We start from the raw sequence: 14,740 nt of genomic DNA on the forward strand, positions 1-14,740 counted from the left end.
TGCAGGCAGGTTTCAGCCAACGATCAGAGATGAAGCCAGCAGGTCAGCTCTCTCCAGATGAAGTTGGATTTCAGTCCTGATCAGCTCCCAGGCTTCAGCACTGTGCTCCTACACACACACACACACACACACACACACACACACACACACACACACACACACACTTATCACCATGTGCCGCAAAACATGTCAGTAAAGCCACAATCTGACTTCAGCTCACCTTTTTCTTCAGGACCAGCTGTGACAGTCTCTTGAAATACATCTGGAGCTTTGGACTCTTCTTCTTGCGGCCATGACTTCCCATCTGAATTCATGAGAAGAAGACAAGATTTTCATTGATATTCATCATGAGGCAGAGGTTCAGTCAGATCAGTGGAATACAGAGATGTGGTTGGTTGTGAACTTACACAGGAGCTCAGCTCATCAGCCTGTCTGTTGAGAACAATGAGAAAGTCCTCCACTGTGCTCTCCTCCCATGATGCAGCGCTGTAATCCTCCTCAAACAGGCCACACACCTCCCTCAGGACATGAACTATGAAAGCAAGTTTGTCCTCATCCTGGAAGCACAAGAACATCAGGAGGCGTCACAGATACATCCACCCCCAGTGCTTGACGCTCACAGGACTTTATTCTCAGGACATGGCGTCTTAAAGCAGCGGTGGACAGTAGCTGAGGAGGACTCACTGAAGCGTTGGACGCCTGGTTGTACAGACTGTAAGGAAAGGCCAGAGAGGCGTCCAGCTCAGCATCCTCAGTGGTGTTGGTGGAGTTATTAGTCTGCAGCACACACACAAGTCAAGAGTTACACTGAGAAAACACCACAAATGAACAGTGAATAAAGTGAAGTGAGCTGTGAACAGAGAGGAAAGAATGCTCTCACCATGTGATCCAGCAGAGCCATCGATTCTTCACTGTGTTGTTGGAATTTGTCATTCATCCACCTGCAGCTGAGCGAGGAGCCTGCACTGAACAGAGCCACAAACAGGCACACGAACAGCATCTTGTTGAGCATCTTCACAGGAAATTCAAGTAGTCTGCTGTGTGAAGCCAGTATTCAGGTGTGTGCTGCTGCAGTGAGGGAGCAGACCTGCAGCGCCTCTTTTAAAGCAGAGCGCACCTTTTTCGCTTTTCAGACATCCACGCGGGGAATCACTGCCTGAGAGTCAAGTGTGGCTTTCACACGCTTCAATCCAAAAGTCGCACACACTGGAGTCACACATCTGAGGTCTGAATTTGTGTCCACGTGTAAGACTTCATTAGAAAAGGTGGTGCGTAAAGAAACGCATCGCGCACGGAAAATGAATGAATGGATGCATTTTATAGTCATGAATCCTAAAGTGTCCTGCAATTAAGTGTTGCGAAACTTTATTTTGGTATATTAAAAAAAAATACTGTCCGGGTACAGGTATAATGAATTTTGAATTTGAATTGGCACTAGAGAGAAAAAAAACATTGACAACAGCATTGATTTAAATTGATGTAAATTTTATGAACGTGTAAAATATTTCGGTGGAGGAGCTTTACTTTTTCAGAGATGCTTTTTGACGTGTGAAAATGTGTCGGATAAAAACCAACTTATTACAATAAGAAGCTGCCAACTGAAGCGTCTATTCCAAAATGTCAAGAAAATAAATAAAATGCAACTGAGTTGAAGCTAAAGCTTCTGTACTGTCAGGTGATGATGACATGCTGCAGACTTGCAGACAGGTGTGGCCCCACTTTGTCCGTGAGGGAAGTTTCAGCTCAGAGTAAATGAAAGCGTGTCCGTGCTCTGCGGCCGGCGTGCATGCGCTCTGACGCTCATTCGCAGGAACCGCATGGCTACCGATGTTTCGTGTTGTTTTAACCAGAGGATTCAGATTCAGCGTGGGAGGAAGGAAACACGGGAAGAAATGGATTCTCCTCCTCCCCGAAACTTCCAGATAAGAACAAACTTTCAGCCTGAACCGAATCGGAGGGAACTAAAAGACGCATTGCTGCTTCGGTATCAGTGAGTTTCGAGATTCACCTTTTAAAATGTCATTTCTGTGGTCTGTTTCTGAGTAGTACCTATACTTTCTTTTTGCTGAAAGTATTTCTTCCTCCTCTGTAACGATCACTTGCGGATATTTGTTACAAACATTTGTATTTTCTGCTCAAATTGTAGAGTCGCAAGAAACATCTGAATAGACCCCCACTAACCTAAATGAAAATGAAACAACTGAAGGTCACAACTAATATCTGTATGAAGACAAAGAAATGCAAGAAGATATTTTTATTTAGTAAATTATACTTTTTGATAAGACATGTAAGAAGAAAGACGTTCTATTTGAAAAAAAAATAAAAATAAGCGAGACTAAACTTTAAGTCCTGAACATTTCCAACAAACAGATATTCAAACACTATCAAAAAGAGAAAGGGAAAAATCCAAAAATAAGGAAAATTATTCTCGATAATATATGGATAAATTAAGTAAGAATGTCACAAATATTTACATTTTTGTATTTAAATCGTGAAAAATAGAAATAAAAATAATGTCAAAAATGGTCTGGAAATAAAAAAGTCACAGTGAAAAAAGAACAAACAAAAATTGCTCATTAAAAAAACTCGATTGCAGCTCAAATCTTTTTTTTTTTTTATGGTCTTTTCTCCGTTCCATTTCTCTTGCGTTCTGGTCTTAGTACAGTAGAGCCATGTGCGCACAGACACATGCACCTCATGAGTTCAGCTTGCATCCATAGAGGCTGATGGATGGACGGATGGATGGATTAACGGATGGATGATGGATGGATGGATGGATGGATGGATCAGTGGATGTTCAATCATATATTTCAGGGTATGAGAACAGAAGGTCCATCACTTTGATAGATGTAGAGGATGTAAATATCCTTTAACGTGTAACATCATCCACTTCTGCTTCCATACAGAAAAGGGCCCAAAGAACCACGTGAACACAAACAATCGGTAATCTTACATTTCAAATAGAGAGAATTTTTCTTTTTCCAAGAAATGTTATATCTAAATGGCATTTCATCATGTTTTTGACGTGCAGTGATATAATTGCCTTGTTACTAATAGGTTGATTTGAATGACAGTGGTTTGGTGTTTTTCTTAATGTGAAAGCAGGAGCTATTATGAGAGGTGTGCATGTCAAATCCTGCCAGACTTTAGACGCTTTTCTTCTTCTGCTACATTAAAACCCATCAAAGTCATGGGAAAGACTAGATGGTAATATAACAGATGTCGCATTATTTTATGATATAAGAGCAATAAACAGCAGCAATAAAACCAACAGATTGTTTGTGATTGCCAGAAGAGGTATCTTTTTTATTTTCTGCAAATGTAACAAATACAACTTTGAACATTTAAGAAACAGAATATTGATCAACATAGAATAAAACAGAGAAAAACTAATGCTACAGACAGATAAATAAATAGATGATAAATCAATAAATATTTAAATAATAAATAGAGAGGTAAAGACATTATAAATAGAAAACTAAAGACTTCCATGCCCGATGGCTGTTAGAGAGCAGAGGGCACAGATGAAACCAGCTGGTGGACCCTGATCAGGTGCAGTTTGATTTGATTCCTGACCAGCTCCCAGGCAGCGACGCTGTGGCTCTGCAAGCAGCAAAACAGCATTTAGATGGATGGATGGATGGATGATGGATGATGGATGGATGGATGACGGATGGATGAACTCACCCTGTGCTGCAGGACATGATGTGACAGCCTCTTAAAATACACGTGCATCTTCCGGGTGATCCTTGTTCGGTGCTGACTCACAAGCTGTAAGAAGATTTAGATACTGGTGTGATAAAGACAACAGAACGTGTATTCGCCTGGAATGATTGCGCTGCGCATTGACACAACGACATCTATGGAAATTAACTAAATGTGCCAGATAAGTTTGCGCGAGCGGTTTGCGACCGCTGTCACTGTCAAAATGCTCAATGCCACCTTTGCGCAAATGACAGATCGGTGCAGTCTTTGCACATATGGATTTGCGCACATCGCCCATGAAGCCATTTACACATTAATCAGGCTGATGATCAAATTTAGCATAGATTATGTTGACTCTTTAACATTGTCAAATCCTGATTTATTCTTTTAATTGGAACAAATGAGGGAAATTGATGAATTGAGTTTGGCAATTCAATTCAATTCAATTTAACTAAACATGTCGCTCTTGAAGGAGGTAGGCCATTGTAAAGATACACTCACACATGAACTGAGCTCATCAGCCTGTGTGTTCACAACATTGAGGAAGTTGTCCACTGTGCTCTCCTCCCATGATGCAGCGCTGTAGTCCTCTTCAAACAGGGCAAAAACCTCCCTCAGGACCTGAACCGCGACGGCCAGTTTATCCTCATCCTGCAAGAGAAGACAAAGGAGACGCATTAACAAAAATTCAGGCCACTTTTCAGAGCCGCAGCCCTTCTTCGTTTTTTCAGTCTTTCCCGATCTTCAGTGCGCGCACTCACGGATGAGGCCTGCTCGTACAGGTTATACGGGAAGGGAGGATGTGCGTCCTCTGGCCCCGCATCCTCAGCCCTGCCCATGGAGTCCAGCAGCATGAAGGAGGTTTCACTGTGCTGAGTGAATTTCTGCCCCAGCCACCCGCAGCTGAGTGAGGAGGCTGCGCCGAGGACGCAGAGAAGCAGGCACGCAGAGAAGATCATCCGCAGCATCTTTTCTCTAAAGTCAGGCTTTGCTTTGAGCACAAGGAGAGCAGACATGCAGCGCCTCGTTTTATAGAGGAGCACGCCGTTTTCGGTTTTCAGACATCCGTGGGGAAACACCTGAACGTGCAGGTAGACTGACACACACCAAGACATCAACACTGCTGGACACCTTTCAGTAATAACATGAAAACACTCATATTACACTGTAGTATACGGATCTGCAATATCTAATGTCACGTTACAGTGATACGACTTAACTTTAAAGGAGAAATCTGACGGTCAGGGGGATCGATATCTTTTCCTTCATATTTTTTCCCTTTTTCCTTTCTGGGGTGAAATCCAGATTAAAGAGAATTAATCTAAAGAGTAAAACCTCAAAATGCACATTGTTATTACTGTATTTGATCCTAAAATTATAAGGAGTCTTTATTTTTTTTTAAGAAAAAAGTTTTTTTTTTGTTGCTTTTTTTTTTAATTTGAAAATGACCTTTCGGATTTGGAACTGCAAAAATCTTCTCCTTCAGTCAAAACATGATGAAACATCAGGGATCAGTTGTGGATGAGCGTCACGGCGCACGCAGGCCGCAGAGCACGGACACGCTTTCATTTTCTCTGAGCTGAAACTTCCCTCGCGGACAAAGTGCGGCCACACCTGTCTGCAGTCTGCAGGCATTTTCACGCCACAGTGACAGTCATCCCATTCATTCATAACTTCGTTCATTTTATCCTTCCATCCATCCATTCATTCGTCCTATAGACTCTCTGGCTGCAGCCGCGCAACAGTCAATACACAGTAACGAAAATCTTTAACGTCGCAGGTTATTAATAATAAAAAATATTTTTGCAGTATTTTTTAACACACGACCACTGTGAAATCACAGAAGCTTTAACGAACCGCATATTATTATTATATTTTTATTTTTTGTCCTCATATTTTCTGAGAAATGCTTCACTTGTCATTCATTAAAAGGGTAATTAAAAAGCAGGTTTGGGGCTTTTCATTTTATTTAGTTATTGTTTTTTTATTTTATTTCCTTCTCGTTTTCTATTTTCTTTTATGCAAGAACTCCTCTCCTACGAAGTAAAACACACGTTCATAAAATTTATGTCAATATTCCATGTGAGAGATTTTCACTCAAGACGCTAATTCAAACTGAAAATTCATTATACCTGTACCCAGACGCTATTTTTTCTGAAAGTTCTACAGCACTTCATTGCACTTTTGGCTTCATGACAATGAAACGCATCCATTCATTCATTTTCAGTGCGTAAACGCGCTTCTTTTTACTCGCCACCTTTTCTAATGAAGTCTTTCACGTGGACACAAAATCCAACCTCATATGTGTGACATTTAAACTCCAGTGTCTGCGACTTTTGGATTGAAGCGTGTGAAAGCCGCACTTGACTCTCAGGCAGTGATTCCCCGCGTGGATGTCTGAAAAGCGAAAAAGGTGCGCTCTGCTTTAAAAGCGGCGCTGCAGGTCTGCTCCCTCACTGCAGCAGCACACACCTGAAGATTGGCTTCACACAGCAGACAACTTGAATTTCCTGTGAAGATGCTCAACAAGATGCTGTTCGTGTGCCTGTTTGTGGCTCTGTTCAGTGCAGGCTCCTCGCTCAGCTGCAGGTGGATGAATGACAAATTCCAACAACACAGTGAAGAATCGATGGCTCTGCTGGATCACATGGTGAGAGCATTCTTTCCTCTCTGTTCACAGCTCACTTCACTTCATTCACTGTTCATTTGTGGTGTTTGCTCAGTGTAACTCTTGACTTGTGTGTGTGCTGCAGACTAATAACTCCACCAACACCACTGAGGATGCTGAGCTGGACGCCTCTCTGGCCTTTCCTTACAGTCTGTACAACCAGGCGTCCAACGCTTCAGTGAGTCCTCCTCAGCTACTGTCCACCGCTGCTTGAAGACGCCATGTCCTGAGAATAAAGTCCTGTGAGCGCCAAACACTGGGGGTGGATGTATCTGTGACGCCTCCTGATGTTCTTGTGCTTCCAGGATGAGGACAAACTTGCTTTCACAGTTCATGTCCTGAGGGAGGTGTGTGGCCTGTTTGAGGAGGATTACAGCGCTGCATCATGGGAGGAGAGCACAGTGGAGGACTTTCTCATTGTTCTCAACAGACAGGCTGATGAGCTGAGCTCCTGTGTAAGTTCACAACCAACCACATCTCTGTATTCCACTGATCTGACTGAACCTCTGCCTCATGATGAATATGGATGAAAATCTTTTCTTCTTCTCGTGAATTCAGATGGGAAGTCATGGCCGCAAGAAGAAGAGTCCAAAGCTCCAGATGTATTTCAAGAGACTGTCACAGCTGGTCCTGAAGAAAAAAGTGAGCTGAAGTCAGATTGTGGGTTTACTGACATGTTTTGTGGCACATGGTGATAAGTGTGTGTGTGTGTGTGTGTGTGTGTGTGTGTAGGAGCACAGTGCTGAAGCCTGGGAGCTGATCAGGACTGAAATCCAACGTCATCTGCAGAGAGCAGACCTGCTGGCTTCATCTCTGATCAAACTGCCTGCAGATCACATCCAACATGGAGTCTCTGATTTCATTTAATCACTTATTTATCTATCATGATCTTAAATTATTTATTTATTTATTTCATAACTTTTTATTCCTGTAAAACGGCACTTTAATTGTGTTTAATTCTGATCAACCACAACAATCATTTATTTATCTGTCAAGTGAAAAATTGTTTTTAGCTGTTTTATTCATCAGATGTTGTTCAGTATTCAGATTCAAATCCAACCTAATTTTACCCATCTGTTATCACATCAAGGCTTTAGTTATATATTTGCTTGTTTATTTATTAAAAATGTATTTGCTAATTTGCATGTATTTATTGTTTTAATTCATGTTTGCAGTTGTCCAGTATTTGTAATTATTTATTTATTTATTTATTTATCTATTTTAAAAAAATCTAACATTTTGTGTTTTTCGGTGAGTTGCTCACCTCTCGATATTTATTTGCTTATTTCTAATATGACTAAAAGTCAGGTGTGTTTTAACTATGAAAGATAATAAAAAAAAATGTTTCAAACAATTAGAAACTTGTTTGCATTTTCAGTGTCTGCAAAGGAAAAAAATATCTTTGGTTTATAAAAACACAAGAAGCTTTTCAATGTATTTTTCAGAATGTTTTTTTTAAAAAGTGCCTCGCTTTGGTCGTCATACTTCAAACTTCAAACTTTATTTATTTGTATAGCACTTTTCATGATAATAAAAACAACGCAAAGTGCCTAACAGTAAAAAAAAAGTCATTAAAAAAAAAAAAAGAATAAAAGCTGCACCATCAATAAGTGTACACCACACGCACACGCACATACACACAAACACACACACACCCAATTTATGCCCATAGCAAGGCAGAGGAGACATGGCATGGCACTAAGCATCATGGGAAAACACTACCAGTGGGGCCGTTCACACCAGGAGAAGGCGAAGGTCATTAGTACTGGGGCACCAGCGCTCGACCCCCGACCCCGTCAGACCAACGGGATCCCGCACACCAAGGTGTGGAGACCCCAGGCCAGCCAGGACCAGAGGACTCGAGCGCAGCGACCCCAGCAGAGGACCGGGACCAACTCCCGGTGTGAAGGACCCCCCTGAGGAAACACTGGAGCTAAACAGATGTTAAAAAGACATGATACAAAGCTAATAAAAAAATATATATAAATAAATAAAAAGTAAGATAAGATTATAAAATAGAAAATAAAATAAATTAAATTAAAAGTACATAGTAAAAATAGAATGAATAAATAGGATAAGTATATTAAAAATTAAAATGACCAAAAATAAAAATGATGGAGATAAGAAGTATAAAAGGTCAATTAAAAGCCAGATTAAAAAGGTGTGTTTTCAACCTCCCTTTAAAACTATCAACAGTCTCTGCGGTCCTGAGGTTCTCCGGCAGGCTGTTCCACAGGCGGGGGCCGTAGTGGCTAAAAGCCGCTTCACCATGGGTTTTGGTTCTAGCTTTAGGAACACACAATAGGCCGCTGCCAGAGGACCTCAGGGCCCGCGAGGGTCGATAGGGTAAAAACAGGTCAGCTAGATAAGAAGGCGCAAGGCCATTAAGACATTTAAAAACTAATAAGAGAACCTTAAAATCGATCCTGAAGCGGACAGGGAGCCAATGCAGCGACTGTAAAAACCTTGTAAGCTGGGTCTGTTTTAATTGTAATAGAATATCTGTCGATGTTAATGAAACGCTGTAGTGGATTTTTACCAGTATGACAGACTGAGGGCTTAAATAGCTAACAAGACACACCAGGCTACTCAGAGGCAGTCAGGGGAGCAGATCTGTAGAAGAGGACTGCTTGGCAAACCAGGCACTCAGGAGGGGCTGCAGATCAGCTCAGGGAGACAATCTGTCCACAGCCTGCACTCAAACCAGATCAGAAGACACTGGTGAAACAAGACACAGCAAACATGGAGGAAGGAGCTCTACTCCAAACACACCAAAACTGAACTTTTTGGACCAAACGCATGGTGGAAAACTAACACTGCACATCACAGTGAACACACCATCCCCACTGAGAATCATGGTGGAGGCAGCATCATGCTGTGGGGATGCTTCCCTTCAGAAGGGACAGGGAGGAGGCTCTGAGATGATGGGAAGATGGATGGAGACTGATCCAGATCGGTCTTGGAGGGAAACACGTCAGAGTTTGCTCTATTTCATCATCGTCCATCAGTTTGAATTTGTTGATAAAGGCAGAGCAGAATCGTCCGTCTCAAGGGTGAACATCAGCTCCTCTTCACAGTTTTACCGTGACCTTGTCCTGCAGGTCAGCAGTTGGGACAAAAAACTGATGATCAAAATGTCTGTGTGGTAAACTGAGGTGGACAACAGGTCAGGCAGATACAACTGGTTTATTTTCAAGAGGAAAGATGACATGCAGCTCATCACCAGCCATTGGTCCCCTTCTGGCATCTCTCTCTTATTCTACTAAGTTCTATTTATTCTAATTCTTGCCGTTACCATCATGTGTCCAAAGACTTGAACTATGACCTTATTTTGGTAAGTTCATAATCCATCGATGATCCAAGTTCCCCTTCAAAGTCTCAAGACTATTCACTTTTGTGTTTGACGTTTTTCGACCCAGTGTCAAAGGGATTTGTGTGATATGTGCAGCTATATATTTTTTCAGAATAGATGTATCAGAAATGTGAACAATCCCTTGAAATCCCCTCTGTTGGCAAGGATTAAAAGTACAAACAAATTTACATTTGTTACAAAAATTTTATTATTGTTTGTAGTTGAAAGAAAAGTGATTAACAGCTGATTTATTCACATAATAAAAAAAAAGCAAAAAAAAGCAAAAAATAAGTAAATATGTGAGCAATGTACCAGAAATATAGGAAATATTTATTTCACTTATAAATAAATAAGTAATAATAAATAAGTAAGTAATAAATAAGTAATAAAGTAATAAGTAATAAATAAGTAATAAATAACTAATAAATAAATAAATAAATAAATAGCAATGCTGATCAACATAGAATATATTCACCAATAAATAACCATCAGATAAAAAACAATTTAAAAAAAAGTTAAATAGATAATTTATGTCATGATAAATAAATAAGTAAAAGTCTCTGGATCAGAGCAGAGACTCCATGGTGGATGTGATCTGCAGGCAGGTTTCAGCCGTCGATCAGAGATGAAGCCAGCAGGTCAGCTCTCTCCAGATGAAGTTGGATTTCAGTCCTGATCAGCTCCCAGGCTTCAGCACTGTGCTCCTACACACACACACACACACACACACACACACACACACACACACACACACACACACACACACACACACACACACACACACACACTTATCACCACGTGCCACAAAACATGTCAGTAAACCCACAATCTGACTTCAGCTCACCTTTTTCTTCAGGACCAGCTGTGACAGTCTCTTGAAATACATCTGGAGCTTTGGACTCTTCTTCTTGCGGCCATGACTTCCCATCTGAATTCACGAGAAGAAGAAAAGATTTTCATTGATATTCATCATGAGGCAGAGGTTCAGTCAGATCAGTGGAATACAGAGATGTGGTTGGTTGTGAACTTACACAGGAGCTCAGCTCATCAGCCTGTCTGTTGAGAACAATGAGAAAGTCCTCCACTGTGCTCTCCTCCCATGATGCAGCGCTGTAATCCTCCTCAAACAGGCCACACACCTCCCTCAGGACATGAACTATGAAAGCAAGTTTGTCCTCATCCTGGAAGCACAAGAACATCAGGAGGCGTCACAGATACATCCACCCCCAGTGTTTGACGCTCACAGGACTTTATTCTCAGGACATGGCGTCTTAAAGCAGCGGTGGACAGTAGCTGAGGAGGACTCACTGAAGCGTTGGACGCCTGGTTGTACAGACTGTAAGGAAAGGCCAGAGAGGCGTCCAGCTCAGCATCCTCAGTGGTGTTGGTGGAGTTATTAGCCTGCATCACACACACAAGTCAAGAGTTACACTGAGCAAACACCACAAATGAACAGTGAATAAAGTGAAGTGAGCTGTGAACAGAGAGGAAAGAATGCTCTCACCATGTGATCCAGCAGAGCCATCGATTCTTCACTGTGTTGTTGGAATTTGTCATTCATCCACCTGCAGCTGAGCGAGGAGCCTGCACTGAACAGAGCCACAAACAGGCACACGAACAGCATCTTGTTGAGCATCTTCACAGGAAATTCAAGTAGTCTGCTGTCTGAAGCCAGTCTTCAGGTGTGTGCTGGTGCAGTGAGGGAGCAGACCTGCAGCGCCTCTTTTAAAGCAGAGCGCACCTTTTTCGCTTTTCAGACATCCACGCGGGGAATCACTGCCTGAGAGTCAAGTGCGGCTTTCACACGCTTCAATCCAAAAGTCGCACACACTGGAGTTTAAATGTCACACATCTGAGGTTGGATTTTGTGTCCACGTGTAAGACTTCATTAGAAAAGGTGGTGCGTAAAAAGAAGCGCGTTGCACACGGAAAATGAATGAATGGAAGCGTTTCATTGACATAAAGTTTCATGCAAAAAAAAAAAAACAAAAAAAAAAAAAACAAGAAAAATGTAGTGAACCATCTCTTGGTCTAAAACACTCCCTCATACATGTATAATGAATTTCGGATTTCAATTGGCGCTCCGAGGTGAAAAAACTCCTGCATTGTTATATGTGAACTGGGCGTTTGCATGGATCAACTCCAAACTCAGAAACATCGTTCAAATGTTACACATTTATTGTCACTGAATCAAAAGTGCAACGATAATATCGAAGAGTTGCGAATTTGTTTGTTTTTTTAAGAAAAACGTGAAAAATGTGAAAATTAAATAACCCATTAAATTTCTAATAAAAGAAGCAACGTGGAGGTGAAGTTTAAATCAGATTAAAACCACCTTTGCACATGTGGATCACAAACGTGTTCCAAAAACTATTCCTCTCAGTGTGTGGGAAATCTACATCATTGTTGGCGCTGCGCTCTGAACGCGGCGTGTCTACATTCCACCGCAAAGGAAAACTGAAAAGAAGGTGCGTGCGTCGCGCGTCACCTAAACGCACATTCATCCTTTCATTTTCAGCCGCTACAGGCGCGTTTCTGAGGAATGACCACGTGTGTGGCTGAGCATTTCATCACCTGCTTTCGCTTTTCAGTGTTTTGGTTTTGTCTCGAGCACTGCTGTCAAGTGGAGACGCTTTGCAGTCGCGATAAGTTAATTCTGACCATTTGTTTGCAGAGTTTGCATGTTTCCCTTCCGTAGGATTTCTCTGCATGATCACTCTGAGTAGCTTACAGTATATGTCTGGTGCTTTCGGGTGATGGGCAAGATTTATCCTCCTGCGCAAATAAAGGAGCCGTATTGTACAAAATATGATCAGATTGAAGTGTAAACTTGTACTATCGATAGATTCCAACCGTTGTATGATAATTTTGTAATTAGAGAATGTAGCGCAATCGTTTAATCTTTGTGTAAATAGGTCAATTACAGGATCACACAATTTTCCCAGAAACAATCTACTTTATTAAATGAACTGATATCTTTAATTAAAATTTCACATACTATTAATTCCTGACACTGACACTTTTTTTTTTTAGCACGGACAAATGTCTTATTGATATTTCCACAGAGGCAAACACATCAATTTTCAATTGGAAATGGACACACTCGTCCTCCACTTCCTGTTCAAACTGCTTTCAGGTTGGAATCTCATTTCCTCTTTACAATGTAATGACAAAACCATGACTGACAGATTTTGATGTTGTTGCATTATTTAGACTCATTGGGGTGGTAGTTGGACACACAGGTTGTATGTTTGTGCGTTTTTTTGTACAAACGTTCTTTAATGTATCTTGCTCTATTTTTCTCCATACACTGTTTCTGTCAGTAGTCCTGCTGTCTTCTGAGCCACTGCACCAAATTTTCATTTGAATATGAAGACTAAAAGACAAATAAAGGCAGCAGTGTATTTCAAAGGTCAAGAGGACACATGTAGGGAGAGAGCAAACATTCCTATTACAATTCATCACTGGTTCATGCTCAATTACTGCCATCCAGACCACCAGTGAACAGAACAAGAACAGACCAGGAGAGAAGTCAGAAAAACATACAACTTTCTTTTGGAAAACCTAGCTTTGTGGGTCTGTGACGGTTCACTCCATACGCCACCTGTGCAGTAATGACATGAACTGGACTCTGGAACATTGAAGAATTGTCAGGACAAATGGAAGTCAATGTATAAGGGAATTATGATACAACATAATCAGACTCTCCCAAGTGATTTATTATATTTTATCTATGTGTGACAACTGATAAGCTGAGGCCACACAGTGGTGTTGTGGGTGGGACTCTCACCTCACTGCAGGAATCTCCCAGGTTTGATCATTTAGGTCATTGATTTCAGTTCAGTCGCCTGTAGATGTCACTATTTTATCTTTTTGTCTGTGCTTGTCTTGTACTGGACATTACTTTTTCAGGATGCCTCCTCCCATAATCAGCTGGGGTCAGTTGCAGCCCCACAGTGCTGTTTGGTTTCAAGAGTGGGTTATGAATTAATTTCAGTTTTATTTATATTACGCCAATAAGAACATAGCCAGCTTGTGGCAATTTTACCGACCCCCCTCCCCCCAACTATTCCACAAGAGCAAGGTGAAGATACGAAAAAAAAAAAAACCCTCCCTTTTTCAGGAAGCAACGTCTGCAGAAGCAGCAGAACCAGAACTAAGTTCTGGTCTAACTAAGGGGCGGCGGTGGTTCAGTGGGGAGAGCAGTCGTCCCACAATCTGGAGGTTGTGAATTCGATTCCTGTCTCCCACTGTCTGCATGTTGAAGTGTCCTTGGGGAAGACACTGAACCCTGAATTGCCCCCACTGTTGTACGTCGCTTTGGACACAAGCGTCTGCTAAGTAAAATTGTAAGTTCAGAGGTGCAGCTCTCTGAATGGGGTCAGGGGTCAACTGACTCTGGAAAGCAAGACGGATTAAAGCATTTGATAGTGTCATTCATACATTAGTGTTTTGTTTCAGTTGTCCTGTCTTGTCCGTATATATTTTGCATTTTCCGACTTCAGTCCACTTGTGGTTTGTGTCCTCATGTGATTTAATGTCTCTTTACTGCTTTTCTTGTCATTTTGTGTACACTTCCCATCACGTTGTAATTCGATTTCGCTCCATTGCTTGTGTCAGTGTCCTTTTTTTAGCTACTGCTTTACTTCACGTTGGAGTTTTATATGTCTACTTTTAACTGGTTTGTGTCTGTCTTAGTCAACATTCTATTTGGGTTCAGTTGTTTAGTATGTCTTTGTGGGTGTTTTTCACCTTTTTCTGAACTTTTGAACAGTTTGTAGATTCATCAATGCTTCCTGGATACAGTATTAAACGACTGAGTTTGCACTTCCCTTTCTTTACCTCAGACAAACAAAAAATAAAGAAGAGTTAACTTTTAATGTTTAATTTCCATGAAGCGCAAGTGCTTGCAGTCATAGCAGGCATTGTGAAGTAAACCTTTTTCCTGCTTTGTTGTCAGCCTATAACTTTTTTCGTTTTTGTTGTATGAACATGAATGTAAGGTCTTTAAATCT

The 14,740-nt window shown here is 41.2% G+C and overlaps 4 protein-coding genes across 4 annotated transcripts; 1 reads left to right on the forward strand and 3 right to left on the reverse strand.

Annotated features, from left to right (window-relative positions):
* Window positions 1–12: 12 nt before the first annotated feature.
* LOC115393683 (interferon a3-like) lies at window positions 13–1,012 on the reverse strand. Its single transcript, XM_030098792.1, has 5 exons — window positions 881–1,012; window positions 685–777; window positions 408–557; window positions 221–304; window positions 13–108 (listed from the first exon to the last, which is right to left on the reverse strand). Exons 1-5 carry the CDS (start codon window positions 1,010–1,012, stop codon window positions 13–15), a joined length of 555 nt encoding a protein of 184 aa, XP_029954652.1.
* Window positions 1,013–3,504: 2,492 nt separating this feature from the next.
* On the reverse strand, window positions 3,505–4,673 carry LOC115393685 (interferon a3-like). The gene is made up of 4 exons (XM_030098793.1): window positions 4,461–4,673; window positions 4,207–4,356; window positions 3,688–3,771; window positions 3,505–3,603 (listed from the first exon to the last, which is right to left on the reverse strand). Exons 1-4 carry the CDS (start codon window positions 4,671–4,673, stop codon window positions 3,505–3,507), a joined length of 546 nt encoding a protein of 181 aa, XP_029954653.1.
* Window positions 4,674–6,223: 1,550 nt separating this feature from the next.
* Window positions 6,224–7,240, forward strand: LOC115393686 (interferon a3-like). Its single transcript, XM_030098794.1, has 5 exons — window positions 6,224–6,355; window positions 6,459–6,551; window positions 6,679–6,828; window positions 6,932–7,015; window positions 7,106–7,240. The coding sequence occupies exons 1-5, from the start codon at window positions 6,224–6,226 to the stop codon at window positions 7,238–7,240; spliced, it is 594 nt and encodes a 197-aa protein (XP_029954654.1).
* A 3,093-nt stretch (window positions 7,241–10,333) lies between these two features.
* Window positions 10,334–11,361, reverse strand: LOC115393687 (interferon a3-like). The gene is made up of 5 exons (XM_030098795.1): window positions 11,230–11,361; window positions 11,034–11,126; window positions 10,757–10,906; window positions 10,570–10,653; window positions 10,334–10,429 (listed from the first exon to the last, which is right to left on the reverse strand). The coding sequence occupies exons 1-5, from the start codon at window positions 11,359–11,361 to the stop codon at window positions 10,334–10,336; spliced, it is 555 nt and encodes a 184-aa protein (XP_029954655.1).
* Between the last annotated feature and the right edge of the window lie 3,379 nt (window positions 11,362–14,740).

This window comes from Salarias fasciatus, chromosome 8, assembly GCF_902148845.1.
Source record: "Salarias fasciatus chromosome 8, fSalaFa1.1, whole genome shotgun sequence".
Lineage (NCBI taxonomy): Eukaryota > Metazoa > Chordata > Actinopteri > Blenniiformes > Blenniidae > Salarias > Salarias fasciatus.

Bases quoted from the DNA above. Each gene is read 5' to 3' on its own strand.
- LOC115393683 (XM_030098792.1), bottom strand. From the start codon at position 1,012: ATGCTCAACAAGATGCTGTTCGTGTGCCTGTTTGTGGCTCTGTTCAGT. The intron at 778-880 runs GTGAGAGCATTC...TGTGTGCTGCAG, and splicing joins TGGCTCTGCTGGATCACATG to ACTAATAACTCCACCAACAC. The intron at 305-407 runs GTAAGTTCACAA...TCATGAATTCAG, and splicing joins CTGATGAGCTGAGCTCCTGT to ATGGGAAGTCATGGCCGCAA.
- LOC115393685 (XM_030098793.1), bottom strand. From the start codon at position 4,673: ATGCTGCGGATGATCTTCTCTGCGTGCCTGCTTCTCTGCGTCCTCGGC. The intron at 4,357-4,460 runs GCGCGCACTGAA...CTTCTCTTGCAG, and splicing joins AGCAGGCCTCATCCGTGAGT to GATGAGGATAAACTGGCCGT. The intron at 3,604-3,687 runs GTGAGTTCATCC...TGCTGCTTGCAG, and splicing joins ATCATGTCCTGCAGCACAGG to AGCCACAGCGTCGCTGCCTG.
- LOC115393686 (XM_030098794.1), top strand. From the start codon at position 6,224: ATGCTCAACAAGATGCTGTTCGTGTGCCTGTTTGTGGCTCTGTTCAGT. The intron at 6,552-6,678 runs GTGAGTCCTCCT...TTGTGCTTCCAG, and splicing joins ACCAGGCGTCCAACGCTTCA to GATGAGGACAAACTTGCTTT. The intron at 7,016-7,105 runs GTGAGCTGAAGT...GTGTGTGTGTAG, and splicing joins AGCTGGTCCTGAAGAAAAAA to GAGCACAGTGCTGAAGCCTG.
- LOC115393687 (XM_030098795.1), bottom strand. From the start codon at position 11,361: ATGCTCAACAAGATGCTGTTCGTGTGCCTGTTTGTGGCTCTGTTCAGT. The intron at 10,907-11,033 runs GTGAGTCCTCCT...TTGTGCTTCCAG, and splicing joins ACCAGGCGTCCAACGCTTCA to GATGAGGACAAACTTGCTTT. The intron at 10,430-10,569 runs GTGAGCTGAAGT...GTGTGTGTGTAG, and splicing joins AGCTGGTCCTGAAGAAAAAG to GAGCACAGTGCTGAAGCCTG.